The sequence below is a fragment of the Acomys russatus genome, chromosome 12 (assembly GCF_903995435.1).
Source record: "Acomys russatus chromosome 12, mAcoRus1.1, whole genome shotgun sequence".
Taxonomy (NCBI): domain Eukaryota; kingdom Metazoa; phylum Chordata; class Mammalia; order Rodentia; family Muridae; genus Acomys; species Acomys russatus.
The window spans coordinates 14545202-14562087 of record NC_067148.1 but is presented as its reverse complement, the minus strand read 5'-3'; the positions used below and the strand labels follow the sequence as shown (position 1 = coordinate 14562087).

The window sequence follows — 16886 nt, the reverse complement described above, 5'->3', positions numbered from 1 at the left end:
AGTTTTTGGGCAAATAAATGGGAAAATTTACAATAAAACAGGAAATAACCTCAGTATTAACAGCATGCAATCTACAAAATATTACATACATTAAAAGTCTCCAATTACTGTAGGCCTGGCTCACTGTTACAGAATATCCTTCCAAGACAATTCATAATTCAAAATTGCAAAAATTTATAGGATGGGGGGCAGGGAAGCCAACAGATTGTGAGTTTTTTAGTTTTTAAAATCACATCAGTGTTCAGTAATCCAGTGGGGTGCGGGTGGGGCTGTCAGCTGTCCCATGGATGTCCACAGTATGAGTCTTGAACACAAAGGACCTCACAAGAGTTTTCTGCAAACCCCAATTCAGCAAGAGTCTAGAAGGTAAGGTGTGTCCCTGGTACCAACCACCAGCTGTTTCTGTGACTCTCCAAGCTAGTTATTTGCTGGATTTCCAAATGTCTTACTAATCCACTAAGTTTGTTCTGCAAAAGTTTCCATGTACCAAAGTAAGCAAAGCTAATCATGTTCATATAGTCTTGCTGGGCCCATAACTGAGCTACAGAACACTGCTGGACGGATCCTGAAGACAGTCAAGATGACTTAACAAAAGCATCAAGTGGGAAGTGTACTAGAAGCAAGTTAAAGATGAATCCAAAGCACTCAGAAAATCTCAGTGTAACAGCTGGTGTGCAATGTGGTTTTTAAAAAGTCACTAAAGCCTGTAACTATGGCTCCTGTGTGTTTGGCAGGCCAGAGCAGGAGGAACACCAGCCCTGCAACCTTAAAGCAGAAGGTCCTGAGGAGGGCACTGGTTGGGTCTGAGTTACACAGTGAAGCCTCAGGCTCAGATACCATATCTGTAATGGAATGTTAGCCTCTGCCTGTACAGCCTCTGCCTCTTTACATCCACACTTGTTCAGTTTTCAACCAGATTCTTCTAACATCACTAGCCAGCATGTGCAAGGCCGGCATCTGAATTGCGACATCTTCACTTCCTCTTCCTTTTCATCCTTTGGGTGAAGTTACCCACCCGGTCTCATCCTGGCCAACACACTGGGCTGGTAAGAATCCACAGTGGAGCTTTGGGCCTAAATACAAACTGGCCCACCATTGTGGTACTCACCTACTGGGCAGCAACACCTCCTCTAATTTTTTTCAAACATGTCTTATACTAATTACCAAAGTGATTATTAAAGCCACCAGACACAAACTCCACTGAATTTAAATTAACTGTAGATGAGGGAGATGCCAATCATTTCAAAATTATACTGATTTTCATCAGTGTGACTGGGTAGGTATTTTGTCCTGTTAATCTTTTCCAGCACACTTGACTCTGAAGCACAAGGTTCAGATTCAGGAGCACTGCTTTGGAGTCTGATCACATCAAATCAGGACATTTACTGTTTTGTAGCTGGGAGAGTAAACATGACTCAGCATTAGCTAACACTGCCATTGGTAATGGTCCAAAAAGAGCACAGCAGCAGCCTTCCATTCCCAGTCCAGTGACTGTCAAGAGACTTGACAAATAGTCCCTTCTAAAAAGGAGGGGGAATGTTTTTAAATAGCAAGAGAACAGTAACAGTCTTTCTTCCTAGGCTCTCCTCTCTGAAACAGCGCCTAAGGCTGGCGGCGCCCTTCGCAGCCTCAGGACCCGCTATGCCCAACCTCACACACCCACCCCAGTACATGAAGTGTCCCCCATATTTCACACCAGCTTCACTGGCTGCCATCAGCAAGGCAGTCTCAGGCAACAGTGCATTAAATATTAAACTGATTGTTAACAACCCTGGGAATGCTTGGAGACTTTCACATTTTGTCACCCTTATGCTCTACAAACAGGACAGGACGCAAGGGAGTTCAGGGTCGGCTCACCTAGCGCACTCCAGTGCTAAGAGAGCACAAGATGTACAGTGTTAAAGAAGAAAAACAGCCTTTTAAAACAATCGAGAAGGAGTTAAATATAGTTTTCAAACACTGGTTCCTTCCTCTCCAGATAGTGAAAGAAAGTAAGGGGCAAAGTGTCCGCCAGGCCATGAGGTTAGCCCCAAAGCAGAGGCAATGGACATCCAATGTCACAGAGTCTGCAGGAAGAGAAATCCAAGGGTGTACAGTATTCCTGAGAAAGATCCCAGATTTTTTTCTCAAGTCAGTCTTGGTCTGATTTGTTTTAGCTAATGTTCATATTGTTGAGCCTGTCACAGATTGAGAGATTGCCACATTTTCAACCCAGACAGCATAATACAAATGACAGCAAGAAGACCCATGTGTTCAGACGTGGCTAATTTTGTTTTTAATACTAGGGGATAAACCAGGACAGTCATAAAAGAAAACTTTATCATTTGTATGCGTCACTCACTTCACTGGGAGGAGAGTCCCAGGCCTCTAGCTGGCCCGGGAAGAGCTGACCTCCCGAGGGGCAGCAGCAGCAGCACTGGCTTTCACTCTGAGTAATGCATGATGGACTCGACGTAGTTGCCAGGGAAGAGCCCGGTCACCCCGTTCATGACCCCCTCATACCAGCCATCGTCATTCTTCTTGATGACATAGATAATGGCACCTTCCTGAAAGGACAGCTCATCTTCCTTGTCTTTTGTATAATCATAAATTGCCACAACTGGGGGGAGGGGGAACAAAATAGGGTATAAATAAGAAAAACATTCTAGAAAGACAGAGCCAAAAAAGCAAGCATCCATTCACAGCAACTTTCTGACACTGAAATTTATATTCATATGTTTTCTAATAGCCAGTTCAACACAATCAAATATCCTTTTCTAGAAAAAGGTTCTAAATTCACTATAAATGGCAAACAAGCAAAAAACAAAAAACAAAGTTACATTTAGTTAAACTTACCCTTAAACGGCCTATAAGAAAACCAACTGCAGAGAGAACGACAGCTATTCACCTGAACTCAACTCATACGAAAGCACCATATTATATAAAAGCAAATGCTCATATTTAAACATACTACTGTTCTGAGACACATTATGAGGCAACTAAAAAATAAGATAGGCTAAAGAAACACCAGGCCATGTCTCCTTTTCTGGGCTCTGCCTATCAGTGAATGGGGACTGAGTCCTACAAGTGAAGTCCACTACACATCATCATCTTTAAAACATATGTTGCATTATATTACCAACTTAATAATCCACAATAATAAAGTGCTAAGACAACCAGGACAGCGCTAAGTCCTTCTGTGACTTTCATTGTTTTCAATCACTTGGCAATAGGCCTACCTTTATCATAGGTCCCTAACACTATACCTACCCTCAAAAACTTTGATAAAATGTCCATAAGGAGAGAGCAGGAGAATGGGCGGACTCTGGTTACAGCAGTGCAGGAGAACCTGTTTTTAGCATTAACTTTTTTTACTCTCCTCAAGAAACGCTGTTTAAAATTACCAGTTTTCACTCCCAGAAACAGGAGTGACTAAGTTGGCTTCTCAAAGCGGCAGATTGCCAATATTGTTCCTACGAACATGGTTAGTTAACCTGCGGGGTTTCTACACAATGTGGACACCTGGTATAATGTCCTACATGTCATTTTTCCTTACTGTTTACGGTATAATTCAGGCAAACTATAACTCATCTAGTGCCCTGAGCACCACCCACTGCTACCACCCGCAGCTGTATGTAACAGCGCAACAATCTACGACTCCAAAGTCTTCCCTCATGCGCTTGTATCTCAGGTTTCCTCATGCAAACCTAGATTCCGTTTACATAAAGTATAGGTCTTTTGTGCTGCAATGTTTTCATTACCACAACATTTGAAATCCACACACAAATATTCAATGTCTTCTCATTATGAAAAAACAAAAAGCCTCTTTCGTCAGACAGCTAGGACAGAACTAGCTTACTCCATCAGCAGGCAGAAGATACTTGGTTTGGGAATAGGTGGCAGGTATCTGTCTCCCTTGTTTAGAAACCCACCAACTCTTCTCCCAAATGGCTAGAACTTTTACACTCTCACGAGGAAATCAGTCAGGCTCCACGTCTTGTGTAGCCCAGGCTGGCCTAGCACTTGTACAGAGCTGTGGCTGGACTCAAACGCTAGATGCTCTTAGCTCTTCTTTCCAAGCGTTGGTTCCAGGTGGTGGTTAGATGTCTTCATGTTGTGTTTACTCTGCATTTCCTTGCTGACCCGTGCTGCCAAGTGCCTTGTCAGATGTGTCTCTTAGCAATAATCAAGAAACAAGCAGTGCATCTTAACGGAAGACCATTATTACTAATGGTTTATGTTTTCATGAGAGTCTGCATATATTACATTGTTCCTTCCCCTCAGTACTGGAGAGTGAACCTTGGGCCTCACAGGCTAAGCAAGCACTCTAGCCTTAGGCTACAGCCCAAAACCTATTTTCATTTTTTTTTTTCACAGCAATAAAAACCCACTGCTATTTTCATTTAAGATTCTTTGGCTCTGTTGTTGACACTGAACAATCAACTGTAATTAACAAAACAGCAGAACTACTAACGTCAAACTTTTACTTCAGTGGGACAACTGATGCTGACCAGCGAGCTAAGAAGTTTGCAGCGATCAGGAAGACACCAGCGTCGCTGAGGCACTCAAACTTTTTTCTTAATTTTATCTCATGTCTTGTTTTTCTTCTTGATTCTTTTGGAGTATTTTTAATTTTTATTTAACTTTCCTACCTGCATATAATCTAAACTTCATTCTTCATTTTTTCGGCACATTCTAAAGCTTACGTTATTTACATATTTATATTTCTTATATAAGAATATATTAGTTTACACATAGTCTATAAACTTTACAGAGATTTACTTGCATTTCCCTTTGTCTTAATGAAGCCATTTTATGTGTTCTAAGAAATTTTAGTTATCTTTTTAAGAAGTTTAAAATATGTGGGGCTGGCGAGATGGCTCAGCAGTTAAGAGCACTGACTGCTCTTCCAGAGGTCATGAGTTCAATTCCCAGCAACCACATGGTAGCTCACAACCATCCACAATGAGATCTGGTGCCCTCTTCTGGCCTGCAGTACATGCAGGCATAATACTGTATACATAATAAATAAATAAATATTTATATTAAAAAAAGAAGTTTAAAATATGAAGAAAATGCATATACCCACATATGTACCATTTACTCTTCATTTGGTTTTTACAGGCCTTAGATTTATCTGGTATGTCTTCTGGGACTCTCTTAGCATGTCTCTGCTAGTCATGAAGTCAACCCTTTCCTCTCCTTGGTCTGTAAAGGTCTTTAAAGGGGATGCTTAGCTGTTGATGGTAGCGCACACCTTCTGTCCCAGCACTTGGAAGGCAGAGGAAGATAGATCTCTATGAGTTCCAGGACAGCCTGGTCTACACAGTGAGCTTCAGGACAGCCGGAACTATGCAGAGAGATCCTATCTCAAATAATAACAAGAGCAATGGGGGGGGGGGTGGTAATACATAGATGGATGGATAGACAGACAGACAGACAGACAGACAGACAGACAGACAGACAAGGTGCTTTTGCCAAAGAACTTTAGACTGATGTTTCCTTGACTACTTTAAAAATGTTCTGCTTCTGAGCCGGGCGTGGTGGCGCACGACTTTAATCCCAGCACTCGGGAGGCAGAGGCAGGTGGATCGCTGTGAGTACAAGGCCAGCCTGGTCTATATAGTGAGTCCAGGACAGTCAAGGCTACACAGAGAAACCCTGTCTTGAAAACAAACAAACAAACAAACAAACAAACAAAAACAAAAATGTTCTGCTTTGGACATGCATGAAGCTCTGCAGGGATTGTTTGTTTTCTTATGTGATGGATCATTTCTCCTCTAAACACCTTTAATGTCTTTCTCTTTATTAGTGGCCTTCAATTATTTATGGTGTCCCTTAGCAGGATTTTCTTTGTTTCTTCTATGTGGGGTTTACTTCTCGACACTCTGAATTTCTAGTGTTTGTGGTGGACAACTTCCAGATAAGTTCCCAGTGATTTCTGACTCAGGGTACATGAGTCTTTATGCAAAACCCACTCCCTGCATTTGGCTAAACCTACAAACTTGTTTTCATTAAAGTTTTATAAGCTTTATTTTTATTTTATGTGTACAGGTATTTTGGCTACATTTACATCTGTGCAGCACATGCATGAGGAAGTAACCACAGAGGCCAGGAGAGGGCATCAGGTCTCCGTGGAATGGCAGTTCTGAGCTGCCAGGTGGCTGCTGGGAATCAAACCCAGTCCTCTGTAAGAGCAGCCAGTGCTCCCAGCCAATGCCTCGTCTCTGCAGAGCCCCAGCTTGTTTAATAAGCAGCCTGAGGCTGGAGCACCAGCTCAGTCCGTGAAATGCTGCACAAGCATGAGGGCCTGAGTGCAACCTCAGGCCCAGCCTAAGAGGGCCAGCATGCCCACGCCTGTGGTTCTAGCACTGTGGGTGTGGGAGCAGCCACGCAGCCTAATCGTCACAAAATAAGGTGAACAGCGCCTGAGGAACAGTCGCCAAGGTTTTCTAGTCTCCACATGCGTGCATGCAACACACACACACACACACACACACACACTCACACACTCTCTCTCTCTCTCTCTCTCACACACACACACACACACACACACACACACACACACACACACACACACACACAAAACAACATGGCAAAACTAATAAATTGTCACTTCTGAGACTGGTCAACACACTTCTGTCCTGTCAACACACTTTCTCTGGCTCTTCTTACTTGTTCATTCTAATGAGAAAAGCCTTGTAAGCTGCCCCATGGAAAGGCCAATACAGCCCAGAAGTGTGGGCAGCCTGGCTGACAAGGAAACTAAAGCCCCCATGTTAACAATCCATGAACAGCCATGAGAGACACAGAGAAGTAAGAGAATAAATATGCTTTCTTTTTTCCTTTGTTTATTATGAAATAGCTTTTTTAATTTTTAATTTTAATTTTATTAATTTATTCAGATTACAACTCAATTGTTATCCCATCACTTGTATCCTCCTATTCTTCCCTCCTTCCTGCTTTCACCCTGTTCCCCTCCCCTAGGTCTATGACCAAGGGAGACCTCCTCCCCCACTATATGGCCATAGGCTATCAAGTCTCATCTTGGTAGCCTGCTTATTCTTCCTCTGAGTGCCACCAGGCCTCCCCACCATGGGGAGGTGGTCAAATATGGAGTACCAGAGTTCATGTCAGAGTCAGTCCCCGCTCTCCACCTAACTGTGGAGAATGTCCTGCCCATTGGCTAGATCAGAGTAGGGGTTTGATGTTTACTATTGTATTGTCCTTGGTTAGTGCAATAGTTTGAGCAGAACCCCCTGGGCCCCAAACCACCCATCACAATGTTCTTCTTGTAGGTTTAATTTCCCCATCTCCTATATTTCTCTTACCTAGAGTCTCAGTAGGATGTCCTTGGAATATACCCAGAAAATGCTCCACCACACAACAAGGACATATGCTCAACCATGTTCATAGCAACCTTATTCATAATAGCCAGAACAGCCTAAATGCCCCTCAGCTGAAGAATGGATAAAGAAACTGTGATACCTTTACACTATGGAATACTACTCAGCTATTAAAAACAAGGAAATGCCGAAATTTGTGGACAAATGGGTGGGACTAGAAATGACCATATTGAGTAAGTTAACCCAGAAGCAGAAAGACTCACATGGTATATACTCACTTATAATTGGGCACTAGCCCAAAAGGCACGTCCCATGAAAGTCCTCACTTACCAGGAGATTGGGATAGATGTGAGGACATCCTACTGAGACTCTAAGTAAATATGCTTTCTTAAGACAGTAAATTCTGGAATAATTTGTTAGCAATAGGTAACTAGATGTATCTTCTGTAACCATGAAAACATTTTGACTATGATTGTTTCAAATCTATTTTAGCTTTTCAAAAGACTGCAAATGTAGATATACAAATACACAATACATATGTGTGTATATATTATATATTGTATGTATATTACTTACACACACACACACACACACACACTCTAAATACTATTTAACCTGGCCTTATATGCCTACTGGTTTGCTTTTTAAAACCTCTCTTCTCTGTGGCACAGTTTGGATATTTCTATGGCCCAGGCCAAAGCTACAATCCTTGCTTCTGCAATGTCATTCCAGACACTGTATTTTTCATCTCCAGGAAGTTCACTGACTGTCTGCCTCTAAAGATATTCTGCTTCTCTCTCATATTCATTTTCCTTCACCTTCTTGGCAATCTGTGGCATTTACAGAACTGATTTTATCTGGAGGTCAAGCTCCGGTACCACCTGTTATCCAACGTCTTTAAAAGTGCTGCCTTATCTACTTTCTCCCAGTTCCTGTTTAAAGAAAAAGAACAAATCTGTGTATAGTTGCTCTATCTTGGACAAGACTTAAGTCCACTATTTCTTTCAGATTTAGCTGTTCTGTGACTATGTGCGTTTGTTTATCTGTAGGCAGCACTGAGTGCATCAGCTCGCCCTGAAGATGGACTGTAGAAGTGGTTATGAGCCATCCACCATGACGGGTGCTGGAAGCTGAACTCAGATCCTCTGCAGAGCAGCACATGCTCAGAATTGCTGAGGTGTTGCTCCAGGCCCACACAAGCTCTACGTCTTCATATAAGCTCACAGGTGACTTGTGGTCCCCGTAGACTTCTATGTTTGGGTGCTTGATCTCAAGTAGGCAGACTGCTTAGGAAGCAGTAGAAGGTGTGGCTCTGTCGCTGGGCTGGGCTTTGAGGTTTGAAAAGCCCACATGAGGCCCAGTGCAGGCCCCATTTGTCTCTTATCTCTATCTGTCCCCACCACACCCCGTGTGTGTGTGTGTGTGTGTGTGTGTGTGTGTGTGTGTGTGTGTGTGTCTACTTTCTTTGTCTCTCTGCCCAGTCCGTTTGTCCATCCTTCTGTCTCCCTCTCCCTCAACATCAACAAGCGCACAACCACCCCTCTAGGCTGGTTAGTTTTTTTCTTTCTTTTTAAGCAGGGTCTTCCTCTGTAGTCCAGGCCGACCTGGACCTCACCATATAGCGAAGCCCAGCCTGCAGCCCAGCCTGCAATGGTAGGTATAAGCCACCATGTGTAACTGAGCTGACTGATCAGCCTTGAGACTTGGAAGCTCCTGTCCCAAGATGCCATGTCATGGTTACCTAACAGGCAATTTTACACAACACACACACCATTCTACAAGAGACTGAGACATCATTATTCTTTGGAAGAAAGTTTCCTATGGAAATACTCAAACTCACACATACAAAAGTAACTCAAAATTAATTATCTAAAAAGTTCAGCACAGTGGTACACACCTGCAATCCAAGCATGGGGCAGAAGGATCAAGAGTTAGAAGCCAACCTGGACTACCTGGTGAAACTGTGTCAAAAAAAATAATAATAAGAGCCGGGCGTGGTGGCGCATACCTTTAATCCCAGTACTCCGGAGGCAGAGGCAGGTAGATCACTTTGCATTCGAGGCCAGCCTGGTCTACAAAGCGAGTCCAGGACAGCCAAGGCTAACACAGAGAAACCCTGTCTCAAAAAACCAACTAATAATAATAATAATAATAATAGTAATGCTGTTGCTGATGGCTGAAATCATGAGGAAAGAAATAAATAATTTGGAAAATAATCCTTTTCCTGTGGAATTCCAAAGAAAAGCCTACTTGGGTGTGTGTGTGTGTTGCTGCAAATAACTTGTGAAAAGCAATTTCAATAGTAACAGAGAAACATAAATTTTACTAAATAAACCTTCAAAACCACAAACCCTGTAAACTGACTAAATAACCAAAACAGAACAATAATACAGATAAATAAAGCTTTACTTCTAAGTACAAAATAGATAAGACAGATGTTTTCCCATCCCTCCAGATGGCCTCCTGACACTTACCCTTTTCCAAGTAAGACCTTGGTGCCCACGGAGGGTCCTCTTCTGCGTAAGGATCACTGTACTCAACCACAGCTGCTTCCTCCTCTTCATAGTCCTCTGGAGGAGGTGGTGGAGGCGGGGACTCATCAAAGACCGGCTCTTCCACAGGTGGTGGTGGAGGTGGTGCATCTGAAACTAAGAATTTATCAAGCTGACAGTAAACTAGATATCATGTAAAGTTCAATATTTATATGAACTTTTAGATTCATTGAATATAAACCTAGACTTGAAAATAAAAATCTTTCAAAAAATAAACGAGCAAAGATGACTTCTCCCTCCTTTTCGGGTTAATGCTGACAGATGCTAAATGAGGTTTGGTCTGAACTGTTGACTGGGCCTCCAGAACCTTTCAGTAATAATGCATCATTATCTTTCTAAAGCAATGAGTTCAATACTGTGAGCTTCGTACTCTATTAAAAAGTTACCAGAGATGTTAGTAACTTAGATAATTACAATCACATAAAAAGTAAAATGGGTTAGAGAAGTAGTTAAAATCTTACAATCTGCTACTTTGTTCTCCATTTTTGTGTATTTATTCAGACAGTTTCTCAACTAAATAAAGCAGACTCACAATCCCATTGCCTCAGCTTCCTGGGCGCTGGGGTTGTAAGAGTCACCAACACTGCCAGCCTAACTCTTATTAAAAAGAATTATACAAACTGGGGGGTAGGACTGCTAACACTTTGGTTAACTCCAACCACTGACTTGTTTTGTTTACAAAATTAGAATTAATACAGGTTTAGTGATTATCTGAAATTCCATGAGACTACATACCCATATGTATTATTAGAATGACTTAAAATACACCCTGTAGAAATATGCCTTCATTGATCAATCACCATATTACAGCATATAAAAAATCATTTTCAAACCCAGAGACCTCAAAGGTTTCAAATGCTTGGTACATAGTTGAACACAACAAAGCAAAATAAATGTGCATTTACCCACTTCTCAGTTTTAATCATCAGCACTTATTCTTACTTGTAAAATGCCAAAATTGTATATATGAAAGTTTCTGAGCAATCCTATTTTTTTAATCTCAGTCCACAGACAATCAGATATACCCAAACCACACTCTTATTTCAGTGCTTTCCCCATATGCTAAGCCATTCTCTACTTAGATCCTTTATAAAACAAACTTTACTCATTACAAACTCTTTACTCCTATGGGATTTGAGACTTTTTTCCTTGGGGTGAGGGATCCACACTGTGTAGTCTATGCTGGCGTTGAACCTAGAACTAGTCCTATGTTGTTGGCGGTGGTTTTTAAATTAACAAACAAAACATAAAAAACAAATCTGTATTCTTAATATATCCTTTATCCAAATTTAATGTTTCCATATAATGGGGTAAAAACAGCAGTGAAACTTCTATGCATTTATAAAAAAGAGACTGAGTTAACAACTGCACAAAAACAGAGATCCAATGAAAACCATGTTATAAAATGACTCAAATAGTAATACTGATAATTTTTACCTTCCTTGTAAATGCCTCAGAGCCAGCTGAAATCCAGCTGCCTTACCCATTCCCTTGGAGAGTTTTTATTACTATTACTATTATTGTTGTTGTTATTATTAATAAACACCCCCAGGCCAAGGTACTGTTTTTATTTTTAATTTTATGGATGTGAAAAGAAGCTCCCAAGATTAATGTTCCAACAGCAATAGATGGAAAAGCATCTCTGCCCATTACCTTAGAGACATGCTTCATTATCACTAAGTAAATAACCACCCAAGAGCCTGTGTGGCTAAGAACCAGGTTCGGCACTGAGAGGAGCATGGTGGCAAGTGTCACAAGATGTGAACAACCAAACTCTGATTTGCAATTAAGAAGAGTGATGCTTTAAGAGACCACAGTAGCCTGCATCATAGACAAAGTTCTTTGTGTGGGGCAGGAAACGCTTCCTGAGACAACAACGGATGAGTTGTGTTAATGGTTGGGAGGTAGTAGGACAAGTGGAATAGCTATTTCAAGCTGGTTGTAAAGAATAAAAGTAGGTATTTTATTTATTTATTTATTTATTTATTTATTTAAATTTTTAAAGCTCCTCTCACCCCTTACCCCCGCTGAGACACAGGGTTCTCTGTGTAGCTTTGGCTGTCCTGAACTCACTTCGTAGACCAGGCTGGCCTCAAATTTACAATCCCCCTGCCTCTGCCTCCCGAATGCTGGGACTAAAAGTATGGGCTACCATGGCCAACCAAAGTAGGTATTTTTAAAACTACAGAGATAAAGAAGAAACTGTTCAAAGAATCTTCCAAAGCAGGACAGGCAGAGGAAGCCTAAAAGGACTTGACACAAACGGGTTTTCTGAGTTTGGGCTCCACTCAATGAATAACAGGGGTACCATATGAGAAATATTTTTTAAAATAATAGGGATATATGTGCACATTTTATCACAGTGTGAGTGGTTTAATATAACTGGCTCCCAGTGATTCCAGACTCTTCCATACATTAAATTTAATGCAAAGAATATGCAAAGGTACACATCTTTCAAAAGTCATGTTTTGAAGAAAATAACACTGATTTGAAAGTATTAAATCCTGCCACAACTGTTGAGTCCCCACATATCTCACACAACGGGGAAAGAAGGATGTGAAAAGAAGGTGGGTCAGGGAACCTGAAATGCAATCAATTGTAACAGGAGCCACACTAGGAAGTAGACCTACATTATCTACACAAGTGACAACCAAGTCTTGAACACCAATCAAGTACTTACATAACATTAAATTAAAACAGTACTTCTACTAATGAAAATTTTTGATGTTTCTACAAACTGTATAACTTTCACTAATTACTGGTAAAAGTTAATGACAACTACTTCCATAATCCTGCTCAATTTTAAAGTCCAGTTTTTGGAGGGAAAAAAAGAAAATATTCTGATAAGACTCGTTGGTTGATTTTTTTTTTTTTTAATTAAAAAATAAGCCAGGCAGTAGTGGTGCACACCTTTAATCCCAGCACTTGGGAGGCAGAAGCAGGTGGATCTCTGTGAGTTTGAGGCCAGCCTGGTCTATAAAGCGAGTCCAGGACAGCCAGGAATCAAGAAGAACCCTGTCCCCAAAATAATAATAATAATAATAATTATATAATTATTATTATTATTAAAAATATATTATATATTATATTATTATATATAATTATATAATTATTATATAATAATATATAATTATTATTATTATTATTTATTATTATTATTATTAAAAACCCTTTCCATTCATTACTCAACTGTCTTCTTTAATTAATGAACTTAAAATTATTTTTGGTGAAATATCATTCTTGCTGTAATGACTTTTTAAAATTGGAAAGTCCTTCAAATTTGGAACTCCAAATAGCCTTTTCTAATCAGTCTGTTATTTCCAGAAATTTTAAATGCCATATCTTCTACCCTACACTTACCCTCAAGCCCTGGCAAAAGAGCATACCAATGCTGTGTTTGGTACACACTAGACCAACTGACCACTGCTATGAGGACATTTTCTCCTGGAGCCAGCACGGGTCACACAAGCCAAAAGAACAGGCTGCAAAGGCATAATTTTAAAACATAAGAAATATAATTGGACATACATGAAAATAGCTCTTAAACTGAAGAAAACCTCTTTAAAAATTATGTTTTAAAGCTTAAAGATATTTATACAGTACCTTTTAAAAAACATAAAAAGACTATTTTTAGAAGCCAACAAATAAAAAGGTAAACGGACTTGACACATTGACCCTTAGGTACTGTGCTGGCTAGTTTTATGTCAACTTGACACATACGGTCATTTTGAAAGAAGGAAAACCACTGAGAAAATGCTCCCACCATACTGGCCTGTGGGCAAGGCTGTCATGCATTTTCTTGATTTTTGATTGATGAAGGAAGGCCTAGACCATTATGGGTGGTGCCATCCCTGGGCAGGTGGCCCTGGGTGCTATAAGAAAACAAGCTGGAAAAAAAAAAAAAGAAAGAAAGAAAACAAGCTGAGGAGGCCTTGAGGAGCAAGCCAGTTAGCAGCACTCCCCCACGGCCTCTGCATCAGCTTCTGACTCCAGATTCCTGCCCTGCTTAGTCCCAACCCTGACGTCCTTCAGTGATGGACTGTTACCTGGAAGTGTAAGCAAAATAAGCCCTTTCTCCCCACAAGCTGCTTTCGCTTACGGTGTTTTATCACGGTAATAAAAGCCCTGACTGAGACCGGCACTAAGACTGAACTACAACCAATTAAAACACAAAGTACAAAGTGCCTGTTATCAGCCATACTTCCCTAAGTGCAGGGATACGGCAAACAACATGAGCAAAGCCCCTGCTCTGCAGACCTTACACTCCACTGTTAAATGCCGACTTCCAGAGCGTCCTGAGCAAGAGCTCATGATCATTCCTAGCCCATGAGTGGCACCATCCTTTATATGAAAGGGCACAGTGGGGCTACTATGACCTGATGACACTGTGTCTTAATTAATGTGCAATCTGATTCTGGAACAAGGCACAGGTTAGAGCATCTCTCCCACAATCACACAACATTAATTTCTGACTGTCCAAGAATCTATTAACAACCTGCTAATAAACAAAAGGCCTTGTTATTATATTCAATTAACACATATTCTGCCACATGTATTATATACAGCAAAAAATCATGAGAGATCACAATCAATCATTCTCCACACTCCTCCCGTCCCGTGGCAGAAATTAAACCAGGGCTGTGCACATTAGGCAAGTGCTCTACCACCCAGCTGTACCTCACCATCAAGAACACATGCTTTACCTCAATACACAAATTACTGGGAATGCAGGGATGATTAAGCTAACACTGTATTTTACGCAGGCGCCATTGACACAAGTTCACAAGAGCAACAGGAGGCTACAAAGTCTATTTTATGTACCTATGATTTCATCAGTGCTTCATCCTTATATTTGCTTACATCTACTACAAGCGAGGTCACCTGTGGCCTGCGGTGGGTTTATGCTGAAGTTTGATAAAATTGTTAACTCTTTATAATAGATTCATGAGTATTTTATGGTAGTAAAGCACTATATACAACCACAACACAACTTCCAACAATGGCAAAATCTACATCTAAAGGCACCCAAACAATTTAAACCCATGTTATTCAGGGTTAACTGTGACTCTCTTAAGTTTAGACTCCATGACATCATGCAGTTTTGTGGCTGGTGTGGCCCCACAATCACCTATCGCAGAGACTACTTCTCTCGGTGACAGCTACTCTTCACTAAATGTCCACACAGGGCTCCCATTCAGAAATACAAGTCTCCCGAGCTCTCTAAATGCTTCCCCAGGAGACTTGACGTAGCAATAACATTAGCTATATAACTATGCATGATTCAACACCAGACCACAAACAAAAGAAAAGGCACTGCCAATCTATGGCTACTTCTTAGGAGACAAACTGACAAATGGATCTCCTGTCCCCTAACGTGGTGTGGTCCTTTTTACACTTGAAATGGGAGACAGTGATATACTCAGGCCATGGGTAATACATCTATGAGTCTAGTAATAGAAAACTAGCTTACAGCTTTGTGTAGGCAATTGAGAAAAAAGCAGAATATTTATTTGGCCACTGGAGTAGCTCCTGGTGCAGTCTTTCTTCTCTTATCCTTAGACTTTATGTGTACTTGTCTCACCTTTACAACTATGTGGTGGGTAGGCAGCTTTTTATTATGGTCCTGGAGCTCAAACTTGGGATCTCATGGAAGCTAAGCATGAGCTCTGAGCTGTAAGTTCCAGAAACTATCATTTTAAAGCTTTGTGAAACAGAGCAATCTACCACAATCACCTTTTATCTTATTTTTAATTACGTGTGTAAGTGTGGATATGTGCATGAGTGCCAGCATCTGCAGAAGGCAGAAGTATGGGCCCCTCCTGGAGCTGGAGTCGAGCACAGCGCACCCTCAGCCGCTGGGCCATTTCTACAGCCCACATCAATTACTTTACCATCACCACTAGCCGTTCATACAATGGTTTGTTCAAATATGTGAAGCATTAGTGAGTGACTATTCGGTCAACCATACGTAAATTACATTCTATGCCTATAATCTGATCTACAGCATAAAGAAGACATAAACTTACTATTTTCTTGAACTCTGGCCACAAATCCCATTAAAGGTAACTGAGGAGTTACCTGTAGGATGGAAGGAGGAGGAGGAGCAAGAGATACTGCAAAAACAAAAAAGGTGTGGAGGATAAGGGGTAAGGGCAAGTAATATAAAAAGGAAAGGATAATACAATAAAACATATAAGGGAGGAAACCACTTCTCACAAACATTTGTCTACCTCACATAGCCACGTTTAGGGTAATTATAAACAAAACAATACGCTGGAGAGCTTTAGTAAGCTGTAAAACTGCAGCGGGACGCATTTACCATACATGACCTCCTCTAACATGCAATGGGAGCCGTTCCTCTTGTATCTAGTGCAAACGCCTTATCCAAGACTTTCTGTTGACTACCATGAATAATTTGGTTGATTTTCTGAATTTTATCTTGAAAGTTACCAACATAAACGCCTGTCAGTATAGGAGAAAAGCATGACGTCCCAACACCTAACCAGACTTTACTATCTCATAACAAGCAGCAGGCATTAACTGGTCCTTCCTTTAGTTAAACAAATATGGCCTGAGTTCTTACTGAGGGGAAGACTCTGCTAGAGCAGTTACCAGAAGCTTTCACTGAGAATCAGATGCTGTTACTGCAATTTTTTTAGAACTCCAATCCTGGAGCCTACAGAAAACGCCATGTTCTTCCAGAGGAGTGCTCCTCCATCTCAAGTCCCCGGCACAGTTTAGGAATGTGGTAAGCTTTCAATAGGTATTTATGTATGAACAAACAAATAAGGCAAATATCCTTATAATTTTTAGAAGGTTAACACTACAATTAGTTTCCTTGTATTAAGGTATGTGCTAAGGTATCCATATTCTTAATAGAAATTATCTATTTGCTCCAAAATATAAGTAACGAATAAAACTAAAAAGATTTAAGTATATCTTCACTTAAAGAGATTACAAAAAAAACCCCACCTTGATGCAATAATCTTTGTCTACCTTCCCTGGAGAC

General features: G+C 40.8%; 1 protein-coding gene across 36 annotated transcripts in view; it reads right to left on the bottom strand.

Annotated features, from left to right (window-relative positions):
* Positions 1-1685: 1685 nt before the first annotated feature.
* Positions 1686-16886, bottom strand: part of Abi2 (abl interactor 2) — a 70055-nt gene continuing 54854 nt past the window's right edge. For 16 of the 36 annotated variants that reach the window (XM_051153882.1, XM_051153886.1, XM_051153881.1 and 13 more), the window contains 2 exons: positions 9800-9973; positions 2417-2599 (listed from right to left, as the gene is read on the bottom strand). In XM_051153882.1, coding sequence (XP_051009839.1) covers positions 2424-2599; positions 9800-9973 — 350 coding nt within the window. In that variant the 3' untranslated portion in view covers positions 2417-2423. Of the gene's footprint in view, positions 2282-2416; positions 2600-9799; positions 9974-15846; positions 15991-16886 lie in introns of those variants that run through there. The other 20 variants (XM_051153900.1, XM_051153905.1, XM_051153899.1 and 17 more) reach the window with 4 other exon arrangements.